The sequence below is a fragment of the Aspergillus uvarum genome (assembly GCF_003184745.1).
Source record: "Aspergillus uvarum CBS 121591 unplaced genomic scaffold BO82scaffold_71, whole genome shotgun sequence".
NCBI classification, from domain to species: Eukaryota; Fungi; Ascomycota; class Eurotiomycetes; order Eurotiales; family Aspergillaceae; genus Aspergillus; species Aspergillus uvarum.
Window position 1 is genome coordinate 170,408 of NW_020291368.1, and position 26,648 is coordinate 197,055.

The following is a 26,648-nucleotide window of genomic DNA, read 5'->3' on the forward strand; positions in this document are numbered from 1 at the left end:
GGGAGGAGGAAAAGAAGAGGGTAACACGCAGGAAGGGAAGCTGAAGCTGAGAGGGTAACGTTGAGAATCGAGGGTCAAAGAAGTGAGAGAGCTTTATCCGAGGGTAGGAGCTGTGCCGCTAGAAATCTGGTTTCATAAGAGGCGTGGCATGGTCCAAGGCGTAACATGCAAGCGTGGAATAAAAGGTAGTAAGGTGGGGGGGGATGAATATGTACAGTGAAAGGATAAGAAAGAGGCATCAGAGGTCGATCAAGGTGTCTAATCCGTTCGGAGGAGTTCAGCTAGTCGCTGTCTGTGCTTGAGGAGGGTTGGGACTCTTGTTTGTTGCGCCCGGCACTACACCAGCCTGGACGCTCCCACTGCGCTGGGTTTGTGGGGTCACACTGCGGCTTGGCTGAGGTACAGCTCCATTCATGGACGGAGAGCTCCCTATGGCAACCCGATTCTGTTGTGCTGGCTGGGGAACACGCATCATGGGCGAGTATCCTTGAGCCTGGGGAACTTGCATTCCCGGCCCACCACTCATCCCAGCCTGAGGCGACTGGAAATTGGCGTCATGCGAGACCTGGTAGTTAGCCTGAACGCTGCCAATGTTTCCAGCTGCGGCATTCATGGCAACCTGCGACATGCGTTGCTGCTGGAACTGGTGCAGGCGGTCTGTAGCCAATTTGCTGACTTGCTCAGGAGGCATGTTCGGGTTGCTTCGCTGAATCTGGTTCTGCAAGCTGCTGATTGTAGGGATGACTCCGCCAGAGAGCAAATTAGGCTGACCCATTCGAGGTGATGGTGTCGAGACGCCCTGTGGGGTGGTATTGTGGAAGTTCGGGCTTTGCATGCCGCCTCCGGCCTGTAGAGCAGCCATCATAGCTGGATTATTGGGGTTGCCATTGACATTAGGCAGGTTGAGGTTCGGAGAGTGAGAGCCCTGTGACACGAACTGCTGCTGATTGTGAAATTGCTGCTGACTCTGCTGGGGTTGCGTTGGTTGCTGATGAGGATGCGGCGTCGGTTGTTGTCTGGACTGTAGCATCCGCTGTTGTTCTTGGAGTCGGTTGGCTTCCCGAATGACTCGGGCATTATCTGGAGGGGTCTGCATGGGCATCCCAGGACGAGCAGCGACATTGTGTTGCATACCGGGCTGTTGTTGCATCATCTTCACTGCAATCGGATTGGGCGGCATGGCTCCATTAACAGGTGTGCCACCGGGCATGCCCTGCATATGAGGCCGGGCTTGATTGGAACCAACACCAGGTGGCAGCCCCGTCGGCATGCCATTTGGCAATCCGTTGGGAATTCCGTTTGGTGTCTGAGCTGCCATAGCGGGCGCTCCGGGATGTGGCATACCGTTGGGGGTTCGCCCAGGAGCGCTCATCATCTGCTGCTGATTAGGCGCTTGGCCGGCACGTTGAGCGGCCAAGTTTGCCTGCTGATGGGCCGCGGCCTGATGAGCCTGTTGATGGCGTGTTAGCGACCAACCATTCGAGAACGATCCCTTTCTGGCAAGTCCTTACTTTCTGCTGAGCGAACATCTGCTGTCGGTATTGTTCCTGTCTCTCCTGGAGCTTCACCTCTCGCTCATATTTGAGTCGGCTAAATTCGGCAGGCGATGAGATTGGGGGCTTGGGTTGGTTGGCCTCGTTGACCTTCCGCAGCGAGGCTAGATGAGATGCTTGGGGTTGTGATTAGTCTCAGCTAACAAGAGGGACACCCTTCCCTGGATTACTTACCGTGCTGTTGCTTCTGGAGCATGGTTTCCCGTTTCTTGGCTAGTTTGCGCATGGCATCGAGCAGAGCCAGGTGTTTGGAAGATCGTCTCCGGTCTACTCGAACGGGCTGTGTAGTCCTCCGCCGGATCGGGGGCAGTGACTGCGAGTTACTGTTATTGTTGTTACCTTGCGGCTGTTGCGGTTGTGACTGTTGCGGCTGTTGCGGCTGCTGCTGCTGCTGTTGCTGTTGCTGCTGTTGCTGCTGCTGTTGTTGCTGCTGCTGTTGCTGAGCCGCTTGTTGTTGTGCCATTATGGTGCGCTGTGCTGATTCAAGCCTTTGGTGGTAGGCACGGAAGTATTGGGTTTTGGACATATCGGCAGGCAATCCTTCTAAACCTATCCAGCGCTCGAAGCATTCCCAAGGTGTCCGTCTTTCCGCCCCTGATGTGAATTGCGAGGACGGTGTTAGGCAATTCGAAATCAGTGACCAATTGTAGGAGTATTCTTTCACAAGGCGACGAAGCTCATCGTCCTCGGTATAGGTCCATTGAGAAGACTGTCTTGACTCGAAGAAACCGACCGAAGGCATAGGATGCTCGGTAGGGGGTCGAAAGGAATGGCCGGGGTGGATTCTATCGCGGATGTGCCTGTTCTCCAAGCGGAAGAGCGCGACATTTGTCTGCTCAGGAGGAAGGTCCACTGCACCAGTATCGAGATCAGATCGATACTGGGAATAATCGTATCGACTACGCTTTCGAGCAGGTTCATCGTCGTGGAACGTAACCTTACCAAGCGCGTACTTGGATACAGGAAGGATTTCGGTTTTCCACACCGTGTCAGGAGACTCTTTGAAGACTGGTAGATCTAGTTCAGGCGTGACCGTGATGGGAGAATAGATGGGCAGCTCTTCCAGAAGCTTCTGCGCCGCAGGGGTCATGTCCAACGAGAACGTGAACTCGTCTGTACCTAGGGAGAATATTGCTGCTGGAGCGACCGTATCACCCACAAGAAGACGAGGCTCATCATTGAACCCTTCGCTTGCGGAATCTTCTTCAGTGGAAGGAACCAGGTCTGGGGTAGGTTGAGAAACAATCATCATCTCGTCCACCGTGTCTTCTTCAGGCGGTGAAATTAAGCTGGACTTGTTCTCAACTTCCTCGGCCTTGTTTGCGGGAGGAATCTTTGCCTGGATGCGAAGCAGTGAACGGTGCTCTGCATCACTATTGACAAATTCTGCACACCAGTCTGCGCAACTCTTCGCTGCGGCGATCTTCCATTTGCGCTCCTCTCGAAAATCTGTACGCATCCACTTCACATGATCCAGAAGCACATCCCAATGACTCCCTTCCCGTGGAGGTTCAACCGAACGCTTCAGCTGACGCAAGGGCCACCTGTTCGCATTCTGCAGAGAATAGATCCGGCGCAATGTGCGGCAGTCCATCTGCTCTTGATACTCAAGCAGGTGATTTGACGTCGTCAAAGTCTTATGAGCAGAAGCGATGAGTGTGCTGAGACTTGTCCCACGGGGAGGAGTGTATGCTCGGCTTTGGAACAGAGTAAAGAGGTAGTCTTGCTCTTCATTGAGCTTCCCGATGTCGCCAGCATGCTGCCTGATAATCTCCATCGAATCGCTCTTCTCCTGAGACTGTTGCTGCTGCTGCTGTTTGGGAAAGACCACGGTAGACAACTTGGTTCTCTCCTTCTCCCGTGCTTTACGATCTTTGAATCGCATCCTCGCCGTGGAGTCAGGAGTTGCCTCAGCTACGGCCTTTGTCGCATCTGTGGATTTCTCGACTGAGCTTTGCCTATCAGACTGAGGTGATGACTTAGGTGACTCTCCGAGGATTTCAGATACAGATTTATGACGAATGGCTCCAGAAGACACCCTGGTTGTCATCCTTTCAACCGTCGGTGTTGCACTGACTGGCGGTGATGGCTTTTTGGCTGGGGTCGTTTCTTTCGGGATCTTGACGCCTACTCCAGCTTGAGCCTGATCTTTAGCAGCAAGCTGGGGCTCAGTGGGATGTCCAACCACAACACGCGATGTCTTCTGCTCTGCTGGCACTGTTGGAGACGATATACGAGCGATCGTTGGTGACTTTTCAGTGGTGACAGGAGTTGGTGCGGCACTTTCTTCAATAACTACGCTCGTCGTGGTGCCTTCGACCGCACTCTCGGCGAAGGATTTGCTTGCAGCAAGGGTCTGCTTGAGCGACTGCGCCTCCTCGAAACGCAGTTGTTCGTCGGGCGTCGATGGTACCAGAGTAGAAAGAGTCTTAGTGATTTCTTCATCCTTAGGGCTCGCAAGTCTCGGAACAGCGTCGTTGACTTCCTCAGCAGGGCTTGTAGCTGGCGACACGGTGACCGGCAAAGGAGTATTGTTTGAGTATAGGCCGGCTGAAGATACAGGAGAGAGGGGTTGCTCTGGAACTTTGGGGATGGATCCGAAAGAGAGAGACGGCCGTGCATCATTCTTTTTCTGGACTGGCACCACAGTAGGTGTTGCAGGTGGTGGCACGGCACTTGGTTGCTTCTGGTCCAACCTAACCTCAGCCGCCGCCAATGCTGTATCCTGATCACTGGCATGCTTTCCTTGCGTCGCAGTATGTGTCCTTTGATCTATCGTCGGTGATGGTACTGCCGGCGCAAGCTTCCTGGGTTGGGAAGATGCTTCCTGGCTCTGGGGCCTGGTGAAAGAGACGTCAGGCGCAACCTGAGCAGGGGCTGGCGGTTGAGCTGCGGGTTGCTGTTGATTCTGTGTTGGCAGCTGCTGGGATATTGGACGTTGCTCTCCGGTATTTGGCTTAATCGGCGCGGCAGCATTCTCTGTTGTCATTGGCGGACTGTCGAGTGTAGCGTCGTGAGTCCGTGGAGCAGGTGCGACTGCCGGTAGTGGCACGGGCGCTGCTGTAGCGGTGGACTTCCTGCCATCCTGCGATAGGATTGCTGCATAGTCTGGTAGTTTTGGAAGAGTGGTTTCATCAAAGTATCGGCCTCTGTTGAGGGTTAGTGTGTAGGTCTTGGTGCCTAGTTATTTGCACATTCAAGAGCCTTCATGGCTACCATGAAGGGAAATGACAATTCTGATAGAACGATGGGCATAAGATGGAGGTGGTATAATTGTAAAAACAGCATTGGGTGACAGTAGGGCAGAGTAAGAATTAGATTACCTGGTAAGATCGTTGGCATCAAGAAACGCCTGTTCTTTGTGATGGTATAGCGAGTCCGCCGGAGCGTTCCCGGTCGCGCCCGCGAAGCCTACGGTCGCAAAGTAGAGCTCGCTCAGTTTGCGCTTCCGCGACGACAAACAACGTCTAAGAAATTCCAAATGAGCGATAAATCCCAGTCGCAGGGCCAGCAGGAATAGAAATACTGCTTGCAAGCGATAAATGGGGGTAAAATCAAATACGTACGCGATCTCATCTTTCTTAGACCGGAGAAGCTCGTCACGGAGCATGGAGTCTATTTCGGGGAACACAGCATCCGATTAACGCGCTAAAATTAAGGGAAACCAATTGAGCGAAGTCATCCAGATGGAAAAAATCGCTCAGAAAGGATGAAAAGGGTGGTTGTGGTGAGGGAAGATGATGCCAAAGATACGACGCGAAGATTTCACCGCGGAAGGGATTTTTGGGGTTCCTGGGGGGGTGTGGTGTATGGTGGGAGAGTGAGTATTAGTGTAGGTGGTGGTGGTGAGGACTTCTGAGCCGGGTACGGTACGGGGAGGGAGGACTGAGGGAGGAGGGAGGAACTGTGTTCAGAGGGAGTTCTGGTATGTATGGAAGGGGAGGAAAAGGAAGAGAAGGGACTGGTTGAAAGACGGTTACTACCACTGCAGTGAGTGAGTGAGTGCCGCGAACAGCAGCAAATTCAATTTGATTTCACATAAGATACGATACAGTACGAATAAATTACCGGTATCTTACCATACACAGTTACTCTGGGTGACAACGGAATGGACATGGTGGTGCGTGGTAGTTCCCTCCAAAGCCGTGGTCATTGAACCCCCTTACTAATGTGCTGCAGGTTTATCACGAGCTTTACTTTCTTCAGTAACACTGTCCTATTCCGGACTAGTACTATTCAATGTAGGTCTGTTTACTTCCACGGACGTGGTTGCTTTCACTTCCATTATTTATCGAAGAACTACCTATTATTGTAGTTGGCGATAGCAACTGGATATAAATTTAACCTACTCTATGATAGCTGGTATACCTGGTGAGCTCCTTCTTGATGTGTAACAATTTGAATCCTTCTATTGCATTAGCAGCAGCAGTATAGTATATTAGGGCAACAACCTCAACATCCCTTCTTCGGAGCTGCAGTGTCCCAGTTTATGGTAACTATAGAATTCCACGTAACAGACCAGACAGTCATGCGAGGATTCCTAACAACTTACAGTAATATTATCGGTGCCTGTCTTAGAAATGTCACTGATACTCTGGAATACGCGACATAAATCATCGTTTAGGGCTGATGAATTGGGACTGTGTTTAATTTAGGGCAGTGAAGGTGGTAGACATCTCTTTATCTGCACAACCATCGAGGTAAACTCTACTGCAGCATGCATATCAACTCAGTACGCACATCTGCCGGTACCTTGATATCTGTCTATTCCTTGGGCGCTACTGCAACGAGGACTTACTACAGAGCGGTTCGTATGCAATACTAGGACCTGAGATTGCAGTACTCTCCACAGTCAAAGCACTGAAGCCAAAGTCCTACTCGTTCTCAAGGCCATTTATCTCAATGGTCAAACCTCGGCCTCTCAAGTCGGACGTTGTTCGTTAAGAAAGGTCATGGGTGGATTCGGCGCAGATTGAGACATCTGGGTAAGGCATTCTGAACACTGCTCCACATAAAGACGGACATTTAGTGAGCCACGCGCTGAATATATATCATAGATAATCGCACTGGACCTTTACAATGACCAGTCCCTTCTTGATGCTTTCTGGGTACACCTTAAGTTGATGTCAACAAGCCAGTATCACGTCAGGCCCTGCCAATGGGTATAAATCAATATCGTACGTGGCAGGTATGAGCGTCTTTTGAGTCTAATCAGACATACCATACTGGAGCAGGATATAAGGCACGTCGCCGCGCGAGATCCTGCAATACATAGGGGTCTTTTTCTGAGTTAAATAAGTAAACCTTCTGAACTGTTTTGAGTTGCTGCCATTCTGTCCCCTTATAGAGTCGAACAGCCATGAGATCGAACAGTGTATGGCCAACAAGTTTGTCTGCGAACCGGTTCGATTGCACTCGGCTCTTAAATTCTATATCTGTAGCTCAGAACTTGTATACTGATGATCATCTCCATCAACCTGGAACGTCGTGTTGGAGGATGAGTCATAAAGCATGCAGGCGAGATTTGGAATACCGGAGACGGTTTCATTATCGAGACATTCTAATGGTAATTTGGGCAGCAGAAGACAGAAAATCAGGAGACAGAAGGCTTATATATATATAGCGCGAGAATCAGCTGCATTACAAGAATTCATTGTAGTAGGCTTCTAAAATAACTCCATATTATTTGTACTATGGGACCATCGATCAAATTCAAGATCACCCTGTAGAACATTCCTCATACATACATAGTTCAAGCCTGACGTTCTGACTTGAGTGATGGCACTTTCTCTGGACGATGCCGTGTATATATATCAGTGTGTGGTTCCCAGTATGCTTATGACCATCAATCGTAGTGCATAAGTCTTTGCAGAATTAGCTACTTGGGTTATTCCAGCAGCTTAGATTCCTTAGTATAGCGTTAGTGATGGGACAGTGTACGGAGTACACCGATATGATAACGGGCATAGGTGGTATCGGTGCAAGTCAAACTCCCTGATAAGGTAGCCATGCTTTCAAGATTCACACCTGGCACAGGAGTGAAAGGAGTCCCTTTTGTGCCGAGCGTAGGAATCAGCCAGCCTGTTCTGCTGCTTCCAAATTGCCTAGGGTGTGATGAAATTGCCAGTATATAGACGCCAGAAGACGAACGACAATCCACTCTCACTTAAGGCCACTCGATGGCCAAAACAAAGCAGGTATCATCGATGTTTCGACTATCGATGCTGTCTAGGCCACACACAATTGTCTCAGTTCGTGGCAGGTGTAGTTACTGTGTCGGACTCCTAATCCGACGGTTGTGGGCGAGCCCCATGTGGATAGGTTCCAAGTATGCAGCGTGCATACTGATCGGACTTATACCTATCGTCTTCTTTGAGATTATCATGATGCTTTGAGCAATAAAATGCCATTTGTATGGTGGGATGTATGCTGTAGTCACTGACAACGCCTGCTACCATGAATAGGGAGATGTCTAGGGCTTCCACCTCGACGATTCTCTAGGCGGTCTAACATCAGGCATTTGAAGAAGCTACCGCATTCAGCAAGTAAGCACAACACCGAAACCTGACCATGGCGGCGTGGGTAAACCTAAACTCACCGCCCAGGTTCACCGCTGATAACGCCTGGCAGAAAAAAAAGTTGCCCACGTTCTGATCGAGCTCAGAAAGTCCATCCAAATATTCCCACATTTTCTCATTCCAAGCTAATACATTAGCCATCAGTCATTATGGTCAAACGCAAGAGAGAAGAAACGGCCAAAGACCGACAGGGCCTCAAGCAGGCAACCAAGGTCGCCAAATCAACCACCAGCGAAGAGACTCCTGCGGCCATCACTACCGACTTCCCGGCGGTCACTCTGCAGATAATCACCGGCTCATACGAACGAGTGTTGCATGGCTTCACTGCTGCTGTTTCTCCTGAAGCTCTCGCGAAACCCTCCGATACCGCCATTGAAACCTCCAACGATTCTGAATTGGTCCAATTTGTGGACAACTTTCTCTTCGAGGCTCACACCTCCGCAATTCGATGCCTTGCACTGTCCCCGTTGCCCAAGGCAGATTCCAACGAAGCCCCCCAAGTGATCCTGGCGACTGGTGCTACTGATGAGCGTGTCAACCTCTACTCGTTATCTGCTGCTCCTGTGGCTGTCAATGAAGAGTATCCTACTGTTCCGACTCTCGCCGGCAACAAAATTCTCGAAAACCCCAAGAACCGCGAATTGGGTTCATTGATGCATCACTCCGCCCCTATCTCAGCCCTTTGCTTCCCCTCACGCTCAAAGATCTTGGTCGGGGCCGAAGACAACACCATCTCGGTCACCAAAACTCGTGACTTTACCGTCGTTTCGACCATCAAAGCTCCGCACCCCAAAGTTCAGGGCCGCCCAAGCGGTGACACGGCTCCTCCCGGTGGCTCCCCTTCTGGAATCAACGACTTCGCCGTGCATCCTAGCATGAAGCTCATGCTAAGTGTTGGTAAGGGAGAGAAATGCATGAGATTGTGGAATCTAGTCACTGGCAAGAAAGCTGGAGTCTTGAGTTTCAACCGGGAGATTCTACAAAGCGTCAAGGAAGGAAAGTACAGCACCGGTGAAGGAAGGCGAATTGTGTGGAACTCCAAGGGAGATGAATTTGCTGTGGCCTTTGAATGGGGCGCTGTCGTCTTTGGCATCGTAAGTCGACAATTATGCTCTTGTTTATTTGTTGGCATCAAAACTGATTAACCCGGGCAGGACTCGACTCCCATCTGCAGAGTGTTCCCTAACCCTCGCAGTAAAATCCACCAGATGACATACGTCAGCTCTGACCCCTCTTCAGAGGATAGTGATGAACTGCTTGCTGTCTCGACTGAAGACGGCAGAGTCATCTTTTATTCCACCAAACAAATCGAGAGCGCACCGGAGGGTGATGAATCTCCTATTCCATTTGCTAGGGTCGTCGCCCAGCTCGGCGGTAGGGCGCATGGCTTTCCCGGCAGAGTCAAGGACTTCGAGGTCCTCAGCCTGAAGGATCAGCCTGGGCCCAACAAGGGCGACTACTTGGTTGTTACCGCCAATAGCGAAGGCCTGATCCGCGTATGGCTGCTGCGTGGCTCTGAATTGGTAGCAAAAAAGAAGAAGGGTGACAAGAAGAAGAGTTCTGATTCTAAGGAGGAGAAGGCTCCTGAAGTCAACCAGGTTGGCCGACTCTTGAACACTTACGCTACAGGGAACCGGATCACTTGCCTGAAAGCATTCGTGATGTTGACGGCGGAGGACTCGTCCGACCTCGAGTTCGATGACGAAGAATCCGAGGATGCTGAAGAAGTCAGCGAGGAGGAATCTGATAGCGAAGCCAGCGATGATGAGTAGCATCGGAATTAAAACCTATATACCCCTCTGTCGTTGTTAGGAAGAAAAGTAGTGTGGATTATTGAATTGCAGCCGTGGGATAATGATGTTATGTTTTTTGCATGGTAGTGTTCATGTATAAAAACCCCAGGCATAAGTATTATGAATCCTGCCTTTCATTGTGATGGTTCAAGTGCCCAATGCCACTGAGTACTAGGTAGCTATTGTTCTTGTGCGATGAGTCAATCGACAACCCGCTGGCCAACTGGTTAACTACAAGCACTGTAGGTGTAGTAAATCCTGCCGCTGCCCACCGCCCACTCGCTCTCCACTGCACAAACCCGAACCCCACTGGCTCAAACCGTATCATATCGCCTCTCCGTTCCCAAGCAGCAATTTTCATCCGACCAGACGACCCTCGATATTCGCCCCTCCTACCCACCCCCCTCGTCAACCCACCCTTTCCTACCTACCCCGTTGTCGTCTCCTGGTCAACACCGCAATCATGGCTACCAACGGCGATTACACAGACGATGAATCCCAGCCTGGATCCCCCATGCTCGATGCGAACGGTCACGATGACATCGAAGATCAGGAGCCCCTCGACCTGGAGGAGAAGCCCTTGAAGTCTGCGATTAAGAACTCTGGAGTGCCCTCCCTCCCCCAGCCTAAGCGGCCAGAGCTGCCCGAGCAGCCCAACCCAGAGACCCTCGACCTGTCCACACTCACCCCTCTGACGCCCGAAATTATTGCGCGCCAGGCCACGATCAACATCGGTACCATCGGTCACGTCGCTCACGGAAAGTCGACGGTTGTCAAGGCCATTTCCGAGGTTCAGACTGTCCGTTTCAAGAACGAATTGGAGCGAAACATTACCATCAAGCTGGGTTATGCCAACGCCAAGATCTACAAGTGCGACAACCCCGAGTGTCCCAGACCGACTTGCTTCAAGAGTTTCAAGAGCGAGAAGGAGATCGACCCGCCTTGTGAGAGAGATGGATGTTCCGGTCGCTACAGACTATTGAGACATGTTTCGTATGTTTCCGTCACCCGGTTCCTTGGAGCCAACAAGCCCCGCCGCTAACAGATGACCCTCTCTGCTGTAGGTTCGTTGACTGCCCCGGTCACGATATTCTGATGAGTACTATGCTTTCAGGTGCCGCTGTCATGGACGCTGCCCTTCTTTTGATCGCCGGAAACGAAACCTGCCCCCAGCCTCAGACTTCGGAGCACTTGGCAGCTATTGAGATCATGAAGCTCAGCCACATTATCATCCTGCAAAATAAGGTGGATCTCATGAGAGAGGATGGAGCTCTGCAACACTACCAGTCGATCCTGAAGTTTATCCGCGGTACCGTCGCCGATGGATCTCCCATCATCCCCATCTCCGCTCAGCTGAAGTACAACATCGACGCTGTCAACGAGTACCTGGTTTCGCACATCCCGGTCCCTGTCCGTGATTTCACTGCTTCCCCTCACATGATCGTCATTCGGTCCTTCGATGTGAACAAGCCCGGTGCTGAGATTGAGGAGCTGAAGGGTGGTGTTGCCGGTGGTTCGATCCTCACTGGTGTCCTGAAGCTGAACGACGAAATTGAGATTCGTCCTGGTCTCGTTACTAAGGACGAGAACGGCAAGATCCAGTGCCGGCCCATCTTCTCCCGGGTTATGTCCCTCTTCGCTGAGCACAACGACCTCAAGTTTGCCGTGCCTGGTGGTTTGATCGGTGTCGGTACCCGTGTCGACCCTACTCTGTGCCGTGCTGATCGTCTCGTTGGTTTCGTTCTGGGTCACCGTGGACGCCTTCCTGCCATTTACACCGAGTTGGAGGTCAACTACTTCTTGCTCCGTCGCCTGTTGGGTGTCAAGACCGCCGATGGCAAGCAAGCCAAGGTTGCCAAATTGACCAAGAACGAGGTTCTCATGGTTAACATCGGTTCCACGGCCACTGGTGCCAAGGTCGTGGGTGTGAAGGCCGATGCCGCCAAGCTCAGCTTGACCAGCCCCGCCTGTACTGAAATTGGCGAGAAGATCGCCATCAGCCGCAGAATCGAGAAGCACTGGCGTCTGATCGGATGGGCCAACATTGTCGCGTAAGTTTTCCCTTCTCTCTCTGTGCTCACGATCCTCAGACTAACTTTGAACCAGCGGTAACACTCTTGAGCCTGTCCTGAACTAAAACAAGCTATTGGTAGCTTGAAGAGTCTCAACTTGGTCCAACCAGGAAATGGTTGACGAAGACATTGTAGTCTAGTTGATAACTAGCCTTGATGGACTGAGTCTACTCTGAAATAGAAGGGTTTACGGTAATGAAAGCGCGTGTCGGGTTGATTCCCTGAATAGAGAACGCAGTAAGTCCAATCTTCGCCTATCTCACCTGCTGGGGAGCACGGGGGAGATTTTCCCAAACTCCCGCCGGCCCATCCAGAGGTCTGCAGAGATAAAGAGGCCATGCATGCAGCAGGATGGATAGGCAGATTGGAGGCTGAAGTAGCATGGCTGGAGTTGGTGCGCGACGGCTACTTCTTTTGACGTGTGTTATGACGCTATTCTGTGGAAGTCTTTTTCTTCATCTCTTTTTTCTGTTCATTCTTATTGTTCGGTCCAAGATACATGGCCTCTTTTTTTGTAGATGCTGTATAGGGGGATGATGAATGCAACGAAACAAAAGTTAAGAACTTTGCTTAATGATGTTATTGTGCATAATGGTCTTCATAGTCTGGGCCAAGTCGCATTTGGTAAATCTGCATGTAGGTTGGAATATATTTCAATATTTGTAGGTTATTTTTTGGTTACTCACCAGGCAGAGACCCTGTCGCTTACTCATTGTCCGTGTTGACAGCCTGTCTTGTTCTTTATTGCACCCCAAAATAGTGACAGTAATGTTACATGCAGTGCAGTGAAACACATCCGCGGTTGATTAAGGCTGCAAGGCAGCCACCTACCAGGTCGCCAGCTACTTCTTACTCCATCACGTCCCCCCTCCGCGGCATCCTTCCTCACCACCTCATAGTTCGAGGAAACAGCCCACTTCGCAGCAGGTTCTATCTCGGATTCTTGCTGTGCTGCGGACTCTACCATGTATATTCTCGAGGTAAGAATCGCTGTTTAGAAACAATATTCTTTTCCTTTTTCCTTGTCAATTGAAAGAAGCGTCAGCTAACGCGGCTTACCGTGTCCCGAATAGCAATTGGCGCGTCTGCTCGACCGCCCATTCTTCCCTTGGAAGAATGTCCTCGTTGGATTCTCTCTTGGACAGTTTGTGCTAGAAGGACTCTTGTCTTTCCGTCAGTACAAGGTCTTGCAGCGGACGAAGCCTCCCCAGGTTTTGGAGGGCGAGGTGTCGCAGAAGGTTTATGATCAGAGTCAGGTATACATCCATTCTACCTCCCTTAACGCGAGAGTTTACTGACGAGCGTCAACTCTTTCGGTAGGCTTATGGTCGCGCCAAAGCCAAGTTCGGTTTCTTTGCAGGTCTTTACGGTCAGATTCAGAATCTCGCGTTCATCTACGGCGATGTCCTCCCCAAGCTTTGGGGTGTTAGTGGTCTCTTGTTGGCACGGTATCTTCCAGCTCGGTTCCAGGGTGAAATCGCCCAGACACTCCTATTTCTCTTCGGTTTCAACTTGATCAGCACGGTTCTGTCTATCCCGGTTTCATACTACAATACCTTCGTGCTTGAGGAGAAGTTTGGTTTCAACAAACAGACCGTCAAGCTCTGGGTCACGGACATGCTCAAGGGTCAAATGCTGGGTATCGTGCTAGGAACTCCAATCATCAGTGCTGTTCTCAAGATCATTCAGAAGACTGGCAACTCATTCTTCTACTACCTCTGGATCTTCGGTATCTTCATTCAGGTTTTCGCCATCACCATCTACCCCATCGTTATCCTTCCTCTGTTCAACAAGCTGTCGCCCCTGGAGCCAGGCCAGATCAAGACGGGTGTTGAGAACCTTGCCAAGAAACTCGAATTCCCTCTGAAGGAGCTGCATGTCATTGACGGCAGCAAGCGCAGTGCTCACAGCAACGCCTACTTTTACGGACTTCCCTGGAAGAAGCACATCGTCATTTATGATACTTTGATCGAAAAGAGCGAGCCTGAAGAGGTGGTCGCCGTGCTCAGTCATGAACTCGGCCACTGGAGCTTGAGCCACACTACCAAGCTGTTTGGTATCGCCCAGGTACGTTCCTCAAATTCCTGCTTTCTCGAACTATTACAGGAGATGGGCTAATGCCAGGATAATAGTTCCACATGTTCTACATCTTCGCGCTGTTTTCCGCTTTCGTGAACAACAAGTCCCTGTATCAGTCATTTGGCTTCCACAGCCAGCAGCCCATTATGATCGGATTCCTCTTGTTCTCCGACGCCCTCGCTCCCATGGACGCTGTCGTCAAGCTGTTGATGAACATTCTCAGCCGCAAGTTCGAGTTCGAGGCTGGTACGTGTTCATCCCTCACGTTATCCACTTTGCTATATTTTGACTGAAACTGACAAATCACAGACGCCTTCGCTGTTGGGCTCGGATACTCTGAGGAACTAGCACAGTCTCTTCTCAAGCTCCAGATCCAGAACCTCAGCACCATGGATGCTGACTGGATGTACGCAAGCTACCACTACTCTCACCCTATTCTCTCGGAACGCCTCAAGGCGCTCGGCTGGAAGGGCGGAAAGGTCACCAACCTCAAGGAGGAAGACAGCGAGAAACCGGTCAAGGCCGCGGATCGCGAGCTGTGAGGCCCTCCACTTCATGTTGAGATCTTTGGCAAAGCTTAGCCTCCTGTTCTGCAGTTCGTGGAGTACGGGGGCTGTCAAGCACTTGGGTACATGACATTGTAATTGACGATTTGTTGGAATGGTATAGTGAATTCAAAGAACTTAACCAAAGAAGTAAGAAAACAAACCAATGACAACCTCCTATGTATATTCGCCTTTAATGCGCCCAATGCTGTATGCATATCTAAGTTGAACCCCGAATCGATAAAAGCGAGTCCCCGTCAAAAAAATAAAAGCCGATGCAGACCATGATCAATCGTACCAACAGCAGGGATATTGTTGCGATACTTCATCCGGTCTTCAAGCATCGGCGTCGGCCTTGGCCTTGGCCCGTTTCTCCGCCAACCTGCGCTCCTTCTTCAGGCGCTTCCTCTCTTCCTTGTCGATGGCCCCAGACGCCGGGTCCTCTTGATCTTGCTCCATGTTGACATCTGCGTCCATGGGGTCTTGCGAGCCCTCCAGGGCCTCACCCTCTTGTTGGAACTTCTGGGCATCTTCCCAATCTTGGCCCTGCTCCGCCTCGGTGGTCTGCTGCGCATCGCCATCCTCTCCGGCCATGAGCTTCGCCAAGGTCAGATCCCGACCCAGGACCTCGCCCGCCAGACCGGCCTGCACGCGTTTCAGATTGTGCAGCATCAGGTTGGGGGCGGCGGCCGTGGTGCGCGACAAAGGGCCATGTTCACTGATTCCGGCGTTGGGTTGGAGAGCGGGGTCCGTCGCGGCACGGTCGAGGTAAGCAGCGAGGAAGTCGTGGGCAGCCGACTGGGAGATCGGTCTGGATGAGATGATGGTTGTCGGGGGGAGAGCCGAGGGACCTTGGGCGGCCATTGTGATCGAGAGAGGTTTGCTTCGTTGCGAAGTGTTCAGCGGTAGTGTGCAACTTTTTGTAGTGTTTTTTCTTTTTTTCCCCCGGGGAAGCAGGGTATAGAAAGTCGACAATGGCGGGCGTTCAAAGTTTGTCCGTAGTTCTTGGTGATCAGTATTTTGCGGCAGAGATTGCGCCTGAAGGTAATTGGTGTTTATGCGTGTAAGTGTCTATGCCGACCAAACGGGAAATCGAATCTGGAGAAATGGAGATGCGGCGACAGACCGCGGGCGGGCAGAAAAAAAGTTGGTGGTGTAAAGGTCGGAGAGGGTCCGTGCGTTGGTGTTCAATTTTCGTCCTCCGTCACTCTCACTTGCTCAACTCACTCAACTTCACTCTCCCTCCCTCCACTTACGATCCTCCTGTCGGTGACCCGGTTGTTTGCTCGATCGCCGTCTCTCCTGGCCTCAATTCCATCAGTGCAATCCGACGCCATGATCTGCTTCCAGTGCCGGGCCGTGCCCGCCACTCTCCGGTCCTCCATGACCGCGGCCACCAGGTACGTGGTTGCTTGCGATGCCCTTCCAATTCCACCACCACCACCACCACCACCACCTAGTTTCCGCCAATATATCACCAACCTATCCCCCCTTCCCCCTCCCTTCTCTCTCGACATCCAAGTCCTCAGAGTCAACCCGAAAGGATTCGCAAAACCCCCGAAGAGCACCACCTTTCCGCTGCTCCCCGAGTCTCCAAAGGCTAACCCCGTCGTGAATTCTAGAATCCCCATCTCCGCACACGCCGCCGCCGCTGCCCGCGCATCAACAGCAAGAGCCACCACCACCACCACCACCACCACCACTACCACCTCAATCCGCACCCTCATCACCTCCTCATCCGTCATCTCTCCCCTTCGCGCACAGCTCTCCCACCAACCACGAACCCCCTCCACCATCCTCTCCTCAACCTCCGCATTCCTCCCCTCCTCCTCCATCACATCTCCCACCACAGCCGCTGCTGCTCTGCAACAATCCCGATCCTTCTCCGCCAGCGCCTGCTTGCTCGGAAAGCGGTCAACCTACAACCCCTCACGACGGGTGCAGAAGCGGCGCCACGGGTTCCTGTCCCGGGTCAAGACCCGGACTGGACGGATGATCATTCAGCGGAGAAAGGCCCGCGGCCGGAAGAACCTGAGTTGGTAGATTTTCGGTTCTGTCATCCTGAGGGGGAGGGAGACGGTGGTGGCTTGTTTCCGTCCCAAGTGAACCTTTTTTTGCGCCAATGGGTCGTGCGTGTATCTCGCTGAGGGGATTCGCCCGTCTTTTCTTCTGTTCTTCTGTTGTGTTGTGTTGTGCTGTGCTGCATGTTCTTTGGAAGGCTTACTCGAATTGGATTTCGCGGGGGCTCTTGTTACGAGAGGGTATATGGGTTTTCGATGGGATGGGTAGCCCGTGGGTGGAAGATCTCAGTTAGGAATGCATTGTCGTGCTTCCTCTTAGACAGGAGTATGTTCACTGCGGTGCTCAGCTGCGGTTGGGTGAGGAGAGTGGGTTTGTCGACGGGTGGCTGATGGTCTCGATTGAGATATGATGGTTGTATCTTACCACCTTTTTATTTTTATATTTCCTATTTTGTACCATATACATACACACATCTTTGGCATGGATTCTTACATGTGCGATTGAACCCGGAGGGTTCGTGTTTGTGTTGAGACCTGGCTGGCTGTCTTGGCTTTTACGTGTAGCTTGAAGGTTGAATGATGAGGGAATGGTAGGTTAAGATGATAGGCGTAAGTGTAAACTATTGTTCTGCACCGACAAAAGACAACAGGGTCTCCAGCGCCGGGGAGCTTGTTTGGACCTATACAGCACTGCTGGCAGTCTAGCATTGGAGAAAGTTATTTACATATATATCTGTACGTCTCTCTTTGAAGAGATGTAATCATGCTCGTTTCATAGCCTAGCAAGACTGCTTTCTAGTCTGATTTATTGCCGCGTGTCGTCTAAGCGTTCAGGTACTGTAGTATACCGTGTGGTTCTACTTCGGGTTCATAACGTTCACCAAGACGAAAAGGATCACTCTTCATCGTCATCCTCGGAGCCGGATTCTTCCTCCTCGTCATCCTCGTCTTCGGAGCCGGATTCCGAGTCGTCGTCATCATCGGAATCCTCGTCATCCTCTTCCTCCTCCTCGTCATCGTTGTCATCACCGGTCTTGAGTCCGTAATCGTCTTCGAACTCTTTTAGGGCTTGTACCTTGGGCGTGAAGCCCGAAGCTTGTAGGCCTTCTTTGATTGTCTAAATCGATGAGTTAGCCAGGGGTCATCCCAAGAGCTTGAGGAGGGGGTTTCTGGATTGGGATTGACATACTTCCTCCATTACAGTAGCGCACGTGATGACGATGTTGGCCGTCGTAGGGTTGAACAAGGGCAGGATGATCTTTCTCAAAGCACCCTTGACTTCCTCAACAGTAATGGCTCGCACCCGCTTGAGCATGTTCTCCTTGTAGTCACTGGGCAGACGACGGACCACCTGGCGAATGAAGCTGTCCGATGCGGCGTTGGCAATGGTGGCCTGTTCGTTGGCGAAGCTCACGACGATGCTGCTGATCGCACCCTCCATCATCAGGGGATCGAACGCAATGGCACCAGAAAGGTGGTCTTCGACGATCTGCTTGCTGGAGTCGAAGGCCTTGTGGGCATTGGGCGAACGGTACACATCGAAGTTGACGAATCCGGTGTCGATGTTGTACGCGAAGTTCGTACCGTAGGCCAGACCCTTGCCCCGGACGGCAACCCAGAGAGGGCCTTCAACGGCGTTCATGTACGCAATGGCGACCAGCAGGGCAGGCAGGTTCGGGTCGTCGTAAGTGTCCAAGCCTCGCGCCGTGGCGTAAGCAAAGGAGGAATCGATGGTCGGCATAGGCACCACATACGACTTGCCGCCGAGTTGCTGACCAGCCTCACTGAGCAAGGGACGTCTGGCTGTGATGGGGCGAAGGGGAGCAACTGCTCCCAGCCGTTCAGCATATGGCTTCCAAGCCGAGACCGGGTTCTGCAGTTTCTCGAGGTCTGCAATGACCACAACCCGCATGTTCTCGAATCGGAAGAGAGCTTGGCGAATCTCCTCCATGCGTGCAACAACGGTTTCCGGCTCGTCAGCCAACTGCTTCTTGATCCGCTTCAGATAGCGGGCCTTGACCAAAGTGCTGCGGGCACGCACGATAGATTCAGCCGCGTAGTGAACCATGACATGTACTGCCGCCAGCATGTCGTCGCCGCTTCGCTTGGAGTCTGGGACATCGGAGAGAAGGCGTTTGGTGATCGCGCGCAGTCTCTCAACGTCGAAAATCGAGTTCCAAGAAAGCTCCTGAAGCCATGCGACTGCGGTGCTGTACTTCTCCAACTCCACCTGGAAAGAAATTCGCAGCATTTCGGAAGTTCCCAGGCTTCTGGCGCCTTCCATGGAGTAACCAACCGTATCTCTTTCCAATTCAACAACAACCTGTTCAAAATCGATGGTCTTTCCATCACGCTGGATCGGCAGGTTGAAAAACGCTTCCGTGTACACAGATAGAAGAGGGCGAAGTTGCACTGGAACGGCTGCGGCTGAGATAAGTAGGGAGAGTTGAACGAAGCTGCTTGGGATGTGCTCAAAGTGTATGAACAAGGGCAGGTCAGAGCCATCAGCATCCACTAGGCTCTGAGACTTGTTTTCGGGACGACCCAATTTCAGAGCAGTGCCCGACCGCGCAGTTGTCGTTTCGACGAAATGGATGGATTCAACGCCAGGAATCTGGAACTTCTCCAGCATGTCTTTAGGAATTTCTTTGTCGTTCTCGGCCTTAGCTTTTTCAAGCTTGTCTGCGAGCTTCTTCAAGCCATCCTCACCCAGCCGCTTCTTCTGTTCCGCAACCCGGGCTTCTTCCTCCTTTTTGAGTGTCTCAGACATTTTCACAGATGGAACACCCAAGATTGTGACGTGATTGGCGTCAGAAATCCATCTCTTGATGAAGCTGCGCCAATCATCCTCGCTCCACTTCTCCAGCACGTCGTACTCCTTCAGGCTCGCGACATCGAGCATGGTGGACCCGTCCCGTTTTCCAAAGAGGAAGTCAGAGATCACATACTCAGCGAAGGAGGAAGCTGACGTCTCGGTCGAGAACTTCCAAGTCCGCCGTTGTCGGTCGATGCATTCCCTGAGATATTTCATATCGAGTTCTTTCTCCATTGCATCCCTGAGAACCTCGAAGAAACGCTGCTCCACCCGAGCAATCTTCTTCGTTTCGACACTAGTCAAAGTGAAACGGATTTCGATACTGGGGTGGTCCTCGGTGGCATAATAGACTGCGCTGGCGAGCTGCTCCTTCTCCACCAGAATGTTGTCTAGCAGCGAAGCAGACGACCCAGCCAGATACAATAGGGCAACGTTGACAGCCCCAGCTATCGATCGTAAGTATCTGGCTTATACACTGAATGAACCTCGACTTACTGTTAACGGGGTCTATGCAATCAGGACCAAGAAACCTGATCTCGATTTCTCCAAAAGACTCGTCTTCTTCCGGAAATTCAACCCTCTGTACGATGGACTTCTCCAACGGAGGTGCCTGCTTAGAATCCACCCAAGGGCGGGTGAAAGGCGCATCTGGCCTAGGGATGACATCTAGAATGGTATCTTCAAACTTGTCCAAAACACTCAACATGTTCTCATGATCTACCTCACCCGTGATGATCAGACACAGGTTCTTAGGTTGATACATCTCACGATGGAATGCTCGGATACGCTCCGCAGTGAGAACACGAAGCTGCTCCATCATACCACCAGTCTCATAACGGAAACCTACACCTTCAGGGTAAGTCAAGCGTCGGGCAGTCAAGTCGATCAATTCGGCGGAGTTGTTTTGTACTCCTTGCATCTCTGAGTAGACCACACCTGCATCGTTTCCAGTTCCATCGATGTGGTGGACCTCAGTATAGCACCCTTCATCAGTCAAGGTCGGGGCGATCACATGCTCTAGGTACACAGGTAAGATCTGAGCGAAACCCTCCCAGCCCGCTGTGTCCAGCGTATAAGCCGTGTGGTCAGTGGCAGTCCATGCATTAGTACTAGAGTACACTCGCGTTGCGAGCTTGTCTAGGAATCCTTTATATCTGTAATTCCGCGACCCCATGAAGCACAAGTGCTCCAAGGTGTGGGGAGCTCCTGAGTCGTCATGGATCTCAGTAGCTAGGACAAAATATCCTGTGACCTTAGGACCCTTCTGGTCGATGACCACGACCTTCATGCCAGTCCTCGTTGACTCATACTGAACGAACTCGCTGGGCGAGTAGTCCGGCTTGAACCTCTGGAGGAGCTTGAAGTGACCCTTCTGGCTTGGTGACATCTTGAAAGCCGACCCGGCGAACCTGCGAGGATAAGTTGTGGTCACTCCCCGTATCAAGGAACTAGTGAACTGTCAGCACACCATAATTGACACCCTTTGTAATATTACGCCCAACGAGGGTTTTAAAGATAAGATAATAAAAGCTAGCAATGCTCTGGGGTTGAAACATTGTGATTGGAAAGATGGATGCACGCCTTTTTTTTCGCGCCGGAAAACGCTAATCATGCGATAATTTGTGATTGAAGATATTTGCATAACAGTAACAGCAGTTGACAGGGACCATGGTATATTGGGTTGCGAACCGTACCAACAGGTCTGGTGATAACGACAAGTGGCGGAGGGGCACGTTTTGGGCTCTTTTTTCTTTTTCTTGCCTCAAACTCAAGCGAAGGGTAGCGACATGAACTTACATGGATCGAGAAGAGGTTGCCCGAATCAGGCTCCGTGAGAGAAACAGTGGCGACACGATGGGCTCTGCTTAACAGCAGTGTCTCTCAAAAGGAGTTTTCAGAGAAAAGTGTCGTGAGCACTGATGGCTGCTGAGAAAAGGCTGAACTCAAACTGCACTGCAACGGTTCGGAGTGGAGTTTTGGGTCCCGATATCTGATACAGTCGTAGGCCTCGAAGATCAACCATGCCACTGGAGCTGGTAATGGCTATTGGCCTATGACGTGACGACAACACACCTTCAGAAATCACTGCGAGATCGTAAGCCCAAGGACCAAGACCCACGAATGAGGAGCGCAGTGAAACGAAGGCTGTATGAATAAGTTGAGTGGGAGTAAGTAGTTCGAGCTGATCGCATTGCGTCTATCGCAGCCAAGGCGGTGAGCGGTGAGGTCACATGGTATTTCTGATTGTTGATCGATTCAATAGTTCCTATCCCTGTTGCACTTGCTGTTCTTCAACTATTTTCCTATTGCTCGTTCCAGGAAGTCTCGCCTGAGATACAAGGCTGGTACCAGTCGGACCAGCATATTAAAGCATCCGCCCTCTAATTTGCGCCATCTCTGCGACAGTTTCCCCGAGCTTGTTGGCCCGCGGAGGACACGATACAAGATGCCCGGCAAGATTTCAGAGGAGGGGATCTGTCAATCGGTCCTGACTTTCGTGACTGATGGCACTTATCCTTCCTCAGAAAAGACTATTGCGGCCGAATTTCCTGTCTCTGCTCTGTCTAAGGAATTGGAACTGATCTCCAAAGCTAGAGAACAAGTTGAGGTGAGTCGATGATTCGAGACACGAGCCCCGCATCATCTAGCCTATTTGAGCCCTGCTGATACCCATCCCAATCGCTCGACAGGCCGAAATAAACTCTCTCAGTCGCGAGAACAATTTCGATGCGGACGGTTGGATCTCTCAAGCGAAACAACTTCATGCAGACATCGAGCGCTCCAGGGTTACTGCCCGAGAGATCGTGAAGCAACATGAGAATACCACTCCCCTGCAGCTGAAGGTGGAGGATGCCGCTGCGAAGGTCGGATTGATTGAGACCGAAATTGCTTTCAATCAGGCGGTGACCAGTGCTCTGGAGGAGGTACAGGGGCTCTGCCGGCAACTGGAAGATGGTCAGTCAGCACTGGAAGAGGGCCGGATCATGGCCGTAATCGACACGCTAGAGGCAGCTGAGCTTGCAATGAGACAGAATGATCATTTTGCGAACACCAACGTCTTGCACATCTTGTTGGAGAATGTCGCGGGTCTGCGAAAGAAGATCGTCGATGTCATCCTTTCTCAATGGAACGAGCAGCTGAAGATTGAGAGACGGGAAGGGAAGCTAACAGTTCACAAAGATGGTAATATCCCCTTATACACCTAAATGTTGATCAAATCATTGGATTTATTCTAATTCAAACCGCAGGTGACCGCCTAGCACAAACAATCGCAGCCCTGAACAAAATGGAGATATTCGTCTCTGCGCGAGACAAGTTTGCAAAAGACATAATGATGGCATTACTAGACCCAGCCTTGATGCGAGGAGTTAATGGGCAAAGCCGCGGGATTCTGATTTCTGAATTCTCTGTTCAAGTGGAACCGCAAGCATCGAAGACCTCGGTCCCTGAAGTCCTCGGACACATATCCAACCTTCTTGGTTTCTTGCGACAGGCTGTGCCCGCCTCTGTTGTCGACTCATTCTCGGACTCGCTTATTCCCTCATTGTCCTCGAAGTTGATTAAATCGTGGCTGTCACCCTCTATTCCCATCGAGCTGGGAGGGCTTCAAGACTTCGAGTATACCTTGGATTGTGTCCTAAAATTCACAAAGTCTGTGGAGGATCTAGGCTGGCATGGCCATGAAGAACTCACTTCTTGGGTGAACCAGGCCCCTCGACTCTGGCTTGCCAAGCGGAGGGTTAACTCTTTGGACCAAGTTCGTAAGGTCCTCGCTGCGAGTCAAGGCACCACAAAGCAGGTGGAAAAGGTTGAAGTGGAGGTAGTATCTGAAAACGATGACACACTATTAGAGAACGCTCCAGCCGATGATTGGGATGCGAGCTGGGGTGACGACAATACAGGTGAAACTGAAGGAAAGGGTCCCAAAAGTCAAGACGACGAAGAGGATGTGAGCGCATGGGGGCTCGATGACGATGACACCGAGGAACAAACCCCGAAGTCTCAAGTAGGCGCTCCCGCTGAAGACGACGCTGGTGACGCTTGGGGCTGGGGAGATGACGGTGATGAAGACCAGACTGTCGATCAACCACAGCCCGGAAAGTCGCAAGCAAGTCAGTCCGCCAACGGCAAAAGCGCAAGGCAGCCTGCTTCTTCGAGGGAGGTTACTCTGACCGAAAGATACACTATAACGGATATACCCCATTCCATCGTGGACATCATCAAACAACAGATCGTTGATTCCCAAGCTATAACTCAACCCGAGTAAGTTACTATTTGCATTAAAGCAGTCGATTTCCATGCTAATGCATTTCAGACATTCACATTCACGCGTGGTATCGTCTGGGACGGGGCTGCTTGCACTCCCAACCTTGATTCTCGCCATGTTCAAAGCCACTGCCTCATCCTTCTATGATCATAAACTGAATGCTGGGCAAATGTATCTCTACAATGATACTCAGTATCTTTCTGGCGAAATACGTACCGTCATGGAGGCGCACCAGCTTACACGATTGCAAGCTGACATTGATGCGATGGAGAAGTTTGGCAAACTCGCATATAGCAAAGAGATGCAAACCCAGCGCACCATTGTGACCGATCTTCTCGACGGCGCCCAAGGATTCAGCCAGTGCTCTGAGCAGCCATATCTGAGTGAATGTGAGAATGCGGTCGCTGCCACCGTTGACAGAATCCGGGGTGTCTATGCGGAATGGCGGCCGATCTTATCGCACTCAGCCCTTCTTCAGTCAATCGGATCCTTGGTCTCGACCGTGATCAGCAAGATGGTTATCGAGATTGAAGACTTGGGTGACATCTCAGAGCCCCAGTCGCAAAGACTTGTGTCTTTCTGCAACCAAGTTTCGAAGTTGGAAGAGCTGTTCATGCCCGAAGCAAAAGACAACACCGAGCGTGTACCCATGACTGCGGTCTATGTGCCAACTTGGCTCAAATTCCAATACCTCATCAACATTCTTGAGAGCTCGCTAGCCGATATCAGATTTCTCTGGGTTGAAGGAGAACTACGCCTGGAGTTTTCGCCTGAAGAAGTGATTGATCTGATCGAGGCGCTGTTCGCCGAATCCGAGTATCGGCGGAAAGCGATTGCGGACATCCGACGGGACTCTAGAGATCAGTGGAGATAAACTTGGGTCAGGGAAGATCTTTGTATATATAAGACCGTGTACAGGAGAAATAAAACCACGTTTCGATTTGGTCTTTGTTTGTGTAGTACTTTTGGGTATATTGTTTGTTATCGGCATGAAGGCGGTCGCGGGGAATCTCCGCGCTTTGCACATCTGGCCGCATCGCCCGCCGTATTTTTTCTTCTCCCCTCGGCGGAGTTTTCTCAACGGCGACGAAGTGCGCCTCTGACCACAGTCTCATAATATACCCTATCTTTTCTGGTAAATTAGTCTCAAATATGAACGGGACACAAGAATCTTCGTCTGCTGCGAGTGCGCAGAGACAGGTGCGTGTGCAGCTTGTCAGCAAACAGGAAGACATTGCGCTTCCTGAGAATACCGGCCCTATCTTGGTTCCTACTGGTGAGATTACCTGCTAGGTCATTGATGCGCTAGCCTCACGATACTGATACTCTTATGATTCGCAGGTCTGCGCAGATATGCACTCTCGACGCTAGTTAACAACCTGCTGGGAAACGACAAGCCGGTACCTTTCGAGTTCCTGATCAACGGAGCATTCCTCCGCACTTCCATCGATGAATATTTGACGGCCAATGGCATTTCCGCTGAAACGACTCTGGAGATCGAATATATCAGAGCCTTGATTCCCCCACTTCACATCGCTTCTTTTGAGCATGATGATTGGGTCAGCGCCGTGGACGTGCTCTCTGCGACATCATCTGCTGCCTCTTGGGCATCGTCATCCATCCCTCAAGGCCAAGAAAGAATCCTCTCCGCTAGCTACGATGGCTTGCTTCGGGTGTGGAATATGTCTTCTCAGATAGTTGCGACCTCCCCGTCTGCTGTGGACGGTGGACACAGCGCATCCATCAAGGCCGCCAAATTCTTGTCTCCCAACTCGATCGTCTCCGCCGGTCTGGATCGCACTGTGCGTCTGTGGAAGTACACTGAGAGCGAAGATGGGTTCTCTGGAAAGATTGCTCCTCAGCTTGAGCTGTACGGTCACAAGTCCGGCATCAACTCATTGGCTGTGCATGCCCCTTCGAACCGCATCCTAACCGCCTCTTCCGACCACGCTGTTGGTTTCTGGTCCGCTAAGAAATCAGACGCCCCGGCCGCCCCAGAGAATCTACTGCCCTCTGCCGCCTCTAGAACCTCCAAGAGAAGAAAGTTGAACTCCTCCGTCAGCGCTCCTCAGCGCGGACCCTTGGCTCTGCTCTCCTCCCATACCGCTCCAGTATCGGCCGCCATTTTCGATGCCAAAGACTCAACCGTCGGTTACTCAACTTCATGGGATCATACTCTTCGCACGTGGGATCTGGTCACTGCGGCGCTTGTCGACACTCGGTCAACGTCCCACTCGCTTCTCTCCCTCGAGCATCTCCCCGAGCACCACCTCTTGGCAACAGGAACTTCCGCCCGCCACATCACTCTCATTGACCCCCGTGTCTCGGCGACAACTATCTCTGCCATGACCCTCCGCGGCCACACGAACGCTGTGGTCTCCTTGTCTCGCGATCCCCACAGCAGCTACGGCCTTATCAGTGGTAGTCACGATGGGACATGCCGCATCTGGGATATCCGCGCCACCAAGACAGACAAGGAGGGTGTCGTTGGAGAGAGCTTCTACTCGATCACCCGGAAGAGCCTTGAGGAGGCGGGCAAAGCCGACGCCAAGCGCGTGGGTGGCGAAGGAGTCAAGGTCTTTGGCGTGTGCTGGGATCGTTCCGTTGGCATTGTCAGTGCCGGTGAGGACAAGAGGATCCAGATCAACCGGGGAGAAGGTGTTCTGTCTTCCGCGTGAAGCAAGTGTTGCACATATGGTTCTGGCGTTCTTTCCATTGTAGGATGAAAAAGTTTGGTATTTGGCTTCTATCGGAGTCCACTTGTATGAGTTGGCATATCTTTTAGCAATGCACCACTAATTGCTTCTTCGGAACACAAAGTGTCCTGCGCTCAATGCTTAGATCCGCAATTCGTAATCAGACATTTTCGTTTGTCTACATGTGATACATGCCATCGAATATTGGAGATGGGATGGGGGGGGGGGG

The 26,648-nt window shown here is 51.6% G+C and overlaps 9 protein-coding genes across 9 annotated transcripts; 6 read left to right on the forward strand and 3 right to left on the reverse strand.

Moving 5' to 3' along the window:
- Positions 1 to 1,505: 1,505 nt before the first annotated feature.
- eaf1 (MYB and HSA domain protein) lies at positions 1,506 to 4,699 on the reverse strand. Its single transcript, XM_025630498.1, has one exon. It carries the CDS (start codon positions 4,540 to 4,542, stop codon positions 1,720 to 1,722), a length of 2,823 nt encoding a protein of 940 aa, XP_025487435.1. The 5' UTR covers positions 4,543 to 4,699; the 3' UTR covers positions 1,506 to 1,719.
- Positions 4,700 to 8,227: 3,528 nt separating this feature from the next.
- BO82DRAFT_345507 (putative 60S ribosome biogenesis protein Mak11) lies at positions 8,228 to 10,099 on the forward strand. Its single transcript, XM_025633707.1, has 2 exons — positions 8,228 to 9,225; positions 9,286 to 10,099. Exons 1-2 carry the CDS (start codon positions 8,281 to 8,283, stop codon positions 9,901 to 9,903), a joined length of 1,563 nt encoding a protein of 520 aa, XP_025487436.1. The 5' UTR covers positions 8,228 to 8,280; the 3' UTR covers positions 9,904 to 10,099.
- Positions 10,100 to 10,387: 288 nt separating this feature from the next.
- On the forward strand, positions 10,388 to 12,061 carry BO82DRAFT_294407 (translation initiation factor eIF2 subunit gamma; the record flags this gene model as incomplete). Its single annotated transcript, XM_025631822.1, has 3 exons — positions 10,388 to 10,917; positions 10,989 to 11,975; positions 12,031 to 12,061. 3 exons carry the CDS (start codon positions 10,388 to 10,390, stop codon positions 12,059 to 12,061), a joined length of 1,548 nt encoding a protein of 515 aa, XP_025487437.1.
- An 823-nt stretch (positions 12,062 to 12,884) lies between these two features.
- On the forward strand, positions 12,885 to 14,799 carry BO82DRAFT_358496 (zinc metalloprotease). The gene is made up of 5 exons (XM_025636306.1): positions 12,885 to 12,976; positions 13,070 to 13,252; positions 13,317 to 14,063; positions 14,129 to 14,321; positions 14,385 to 14,799. The coding sequence occupies exons 1-5, from the start codon at positions 12,962 to 12,964 to the stop codon at positions 14,615 to 14,617; spliced, it is 1,371 nt and encodes a 456-aa protein (XP_025487438.1). The 5' UTR covers positions 12,885 to 12,961; the 3' UTR covers positions 14,618 to 14,799.
- Positions 14,710 to 15,735, reverse strand: BO82DRAFT_358497 (uncharacterized protein). Its single transcript, XM_025636307.1, has one exon. It carries the CDS (start codon positions 15,482 to 15,484, stop codon positions 14,957 to 14,959), a length of 528 nt encoding a protein of 175 aa, XP_025487439.1. The 5' UTR covers positions 15,485 to 15,735; the 3' UTR covers positions 14,710 to 14,956.
- Positions 15,736 to 15,955: 220 nt separating this feature from the next.
- Positions 15,956 to 16,663, forward strand: BO82DRAFT_294317 (mitochondrial 54S ribosomal protein bL34m; the record flags this gene model as incomplete). The annotated part of the gene is made up of 2 exons (XM_025631817.1): positions 15,956 to 16,020; positions 16,294 to 16,663. The coding sequence occupies 2 exons, from the start codon at positions 15,956 to 15,958 to the stop codon at positions 16,661 to 16,663; spliced, it is 435 nt and encodes a 144-aa protein (XP_025487440.1).
- An 873-nt stretch (positions 16,664 to 17,536) lies between these two features.
- Positions 17,537 to 20,843, reverse strand: BO82DRAFT_406438 (putative zinc metalloprotease; the record flags this gene model as incomplete). The annotated part of the gene is made up of 3 exons (XM_025639559.1): positions 17,537 to 17,758; positions 17,831 to 19,902; positions 19,952 to 20,843. 3 exons carry the CDS (start codon positions 20,841 to 20,843, stop codon positions 17,537 to 17,539), a joined length of 3,186 nt encoding a protein of 1,061 aa, XP_025487441.1.
- Positions 20,844 to 21,761: 918 nt separating this feature from the next.
- Positions 21,762 to 24,668, forward strand: BO82DRAFT_320272 (uncharacterized protein). The gene is made up of 4 exons (XM_025632703.1): positions 21,762 to 22,064; positions 22,147 to 22,639; positions 22,705 to 23,719; positions 23,772 to 24,668. The coding sequence occupies exons 1-4, from the start codon at positions 21,903 to 21,905 to the stop codon at positions 24,595 to 24,597; spliced, it is 2,496 nt and encodes an 831-aa protein (XP_025487442.1). The 5' UTR covers positions 21,762 to 21,902; the 3' UTR covers positions 24,598 to 24,668.
- Positions 24,669 to 24,829: 161 nt separating this feature from the next.
- BO82DRAFT_320276 (WD repeat WDR12/YTM1 family ribosome biogenesis protein) lies at positions 24,830 to 26,534 on the forward strand. The gene is made up of 2 exons (XM_025632704.1): positions 24,830 to 24,999; positions 25,065 to 26,534. The coding sequence occupies exons 1-2, from the start codon at positions 24,876 to 24,878 to the stop codon at positions 26,399 to 26,401; spliced, it is 1,461 nt and encodes a 486-aa protein (XP_025487443.1). The 5' UTR covers positions 24,830 to 24,875; the 3' UTR covers positions 26,402 to 26,534.
- Positions 26,535 to 26,648: the final 114 nt, after the last annotated feature.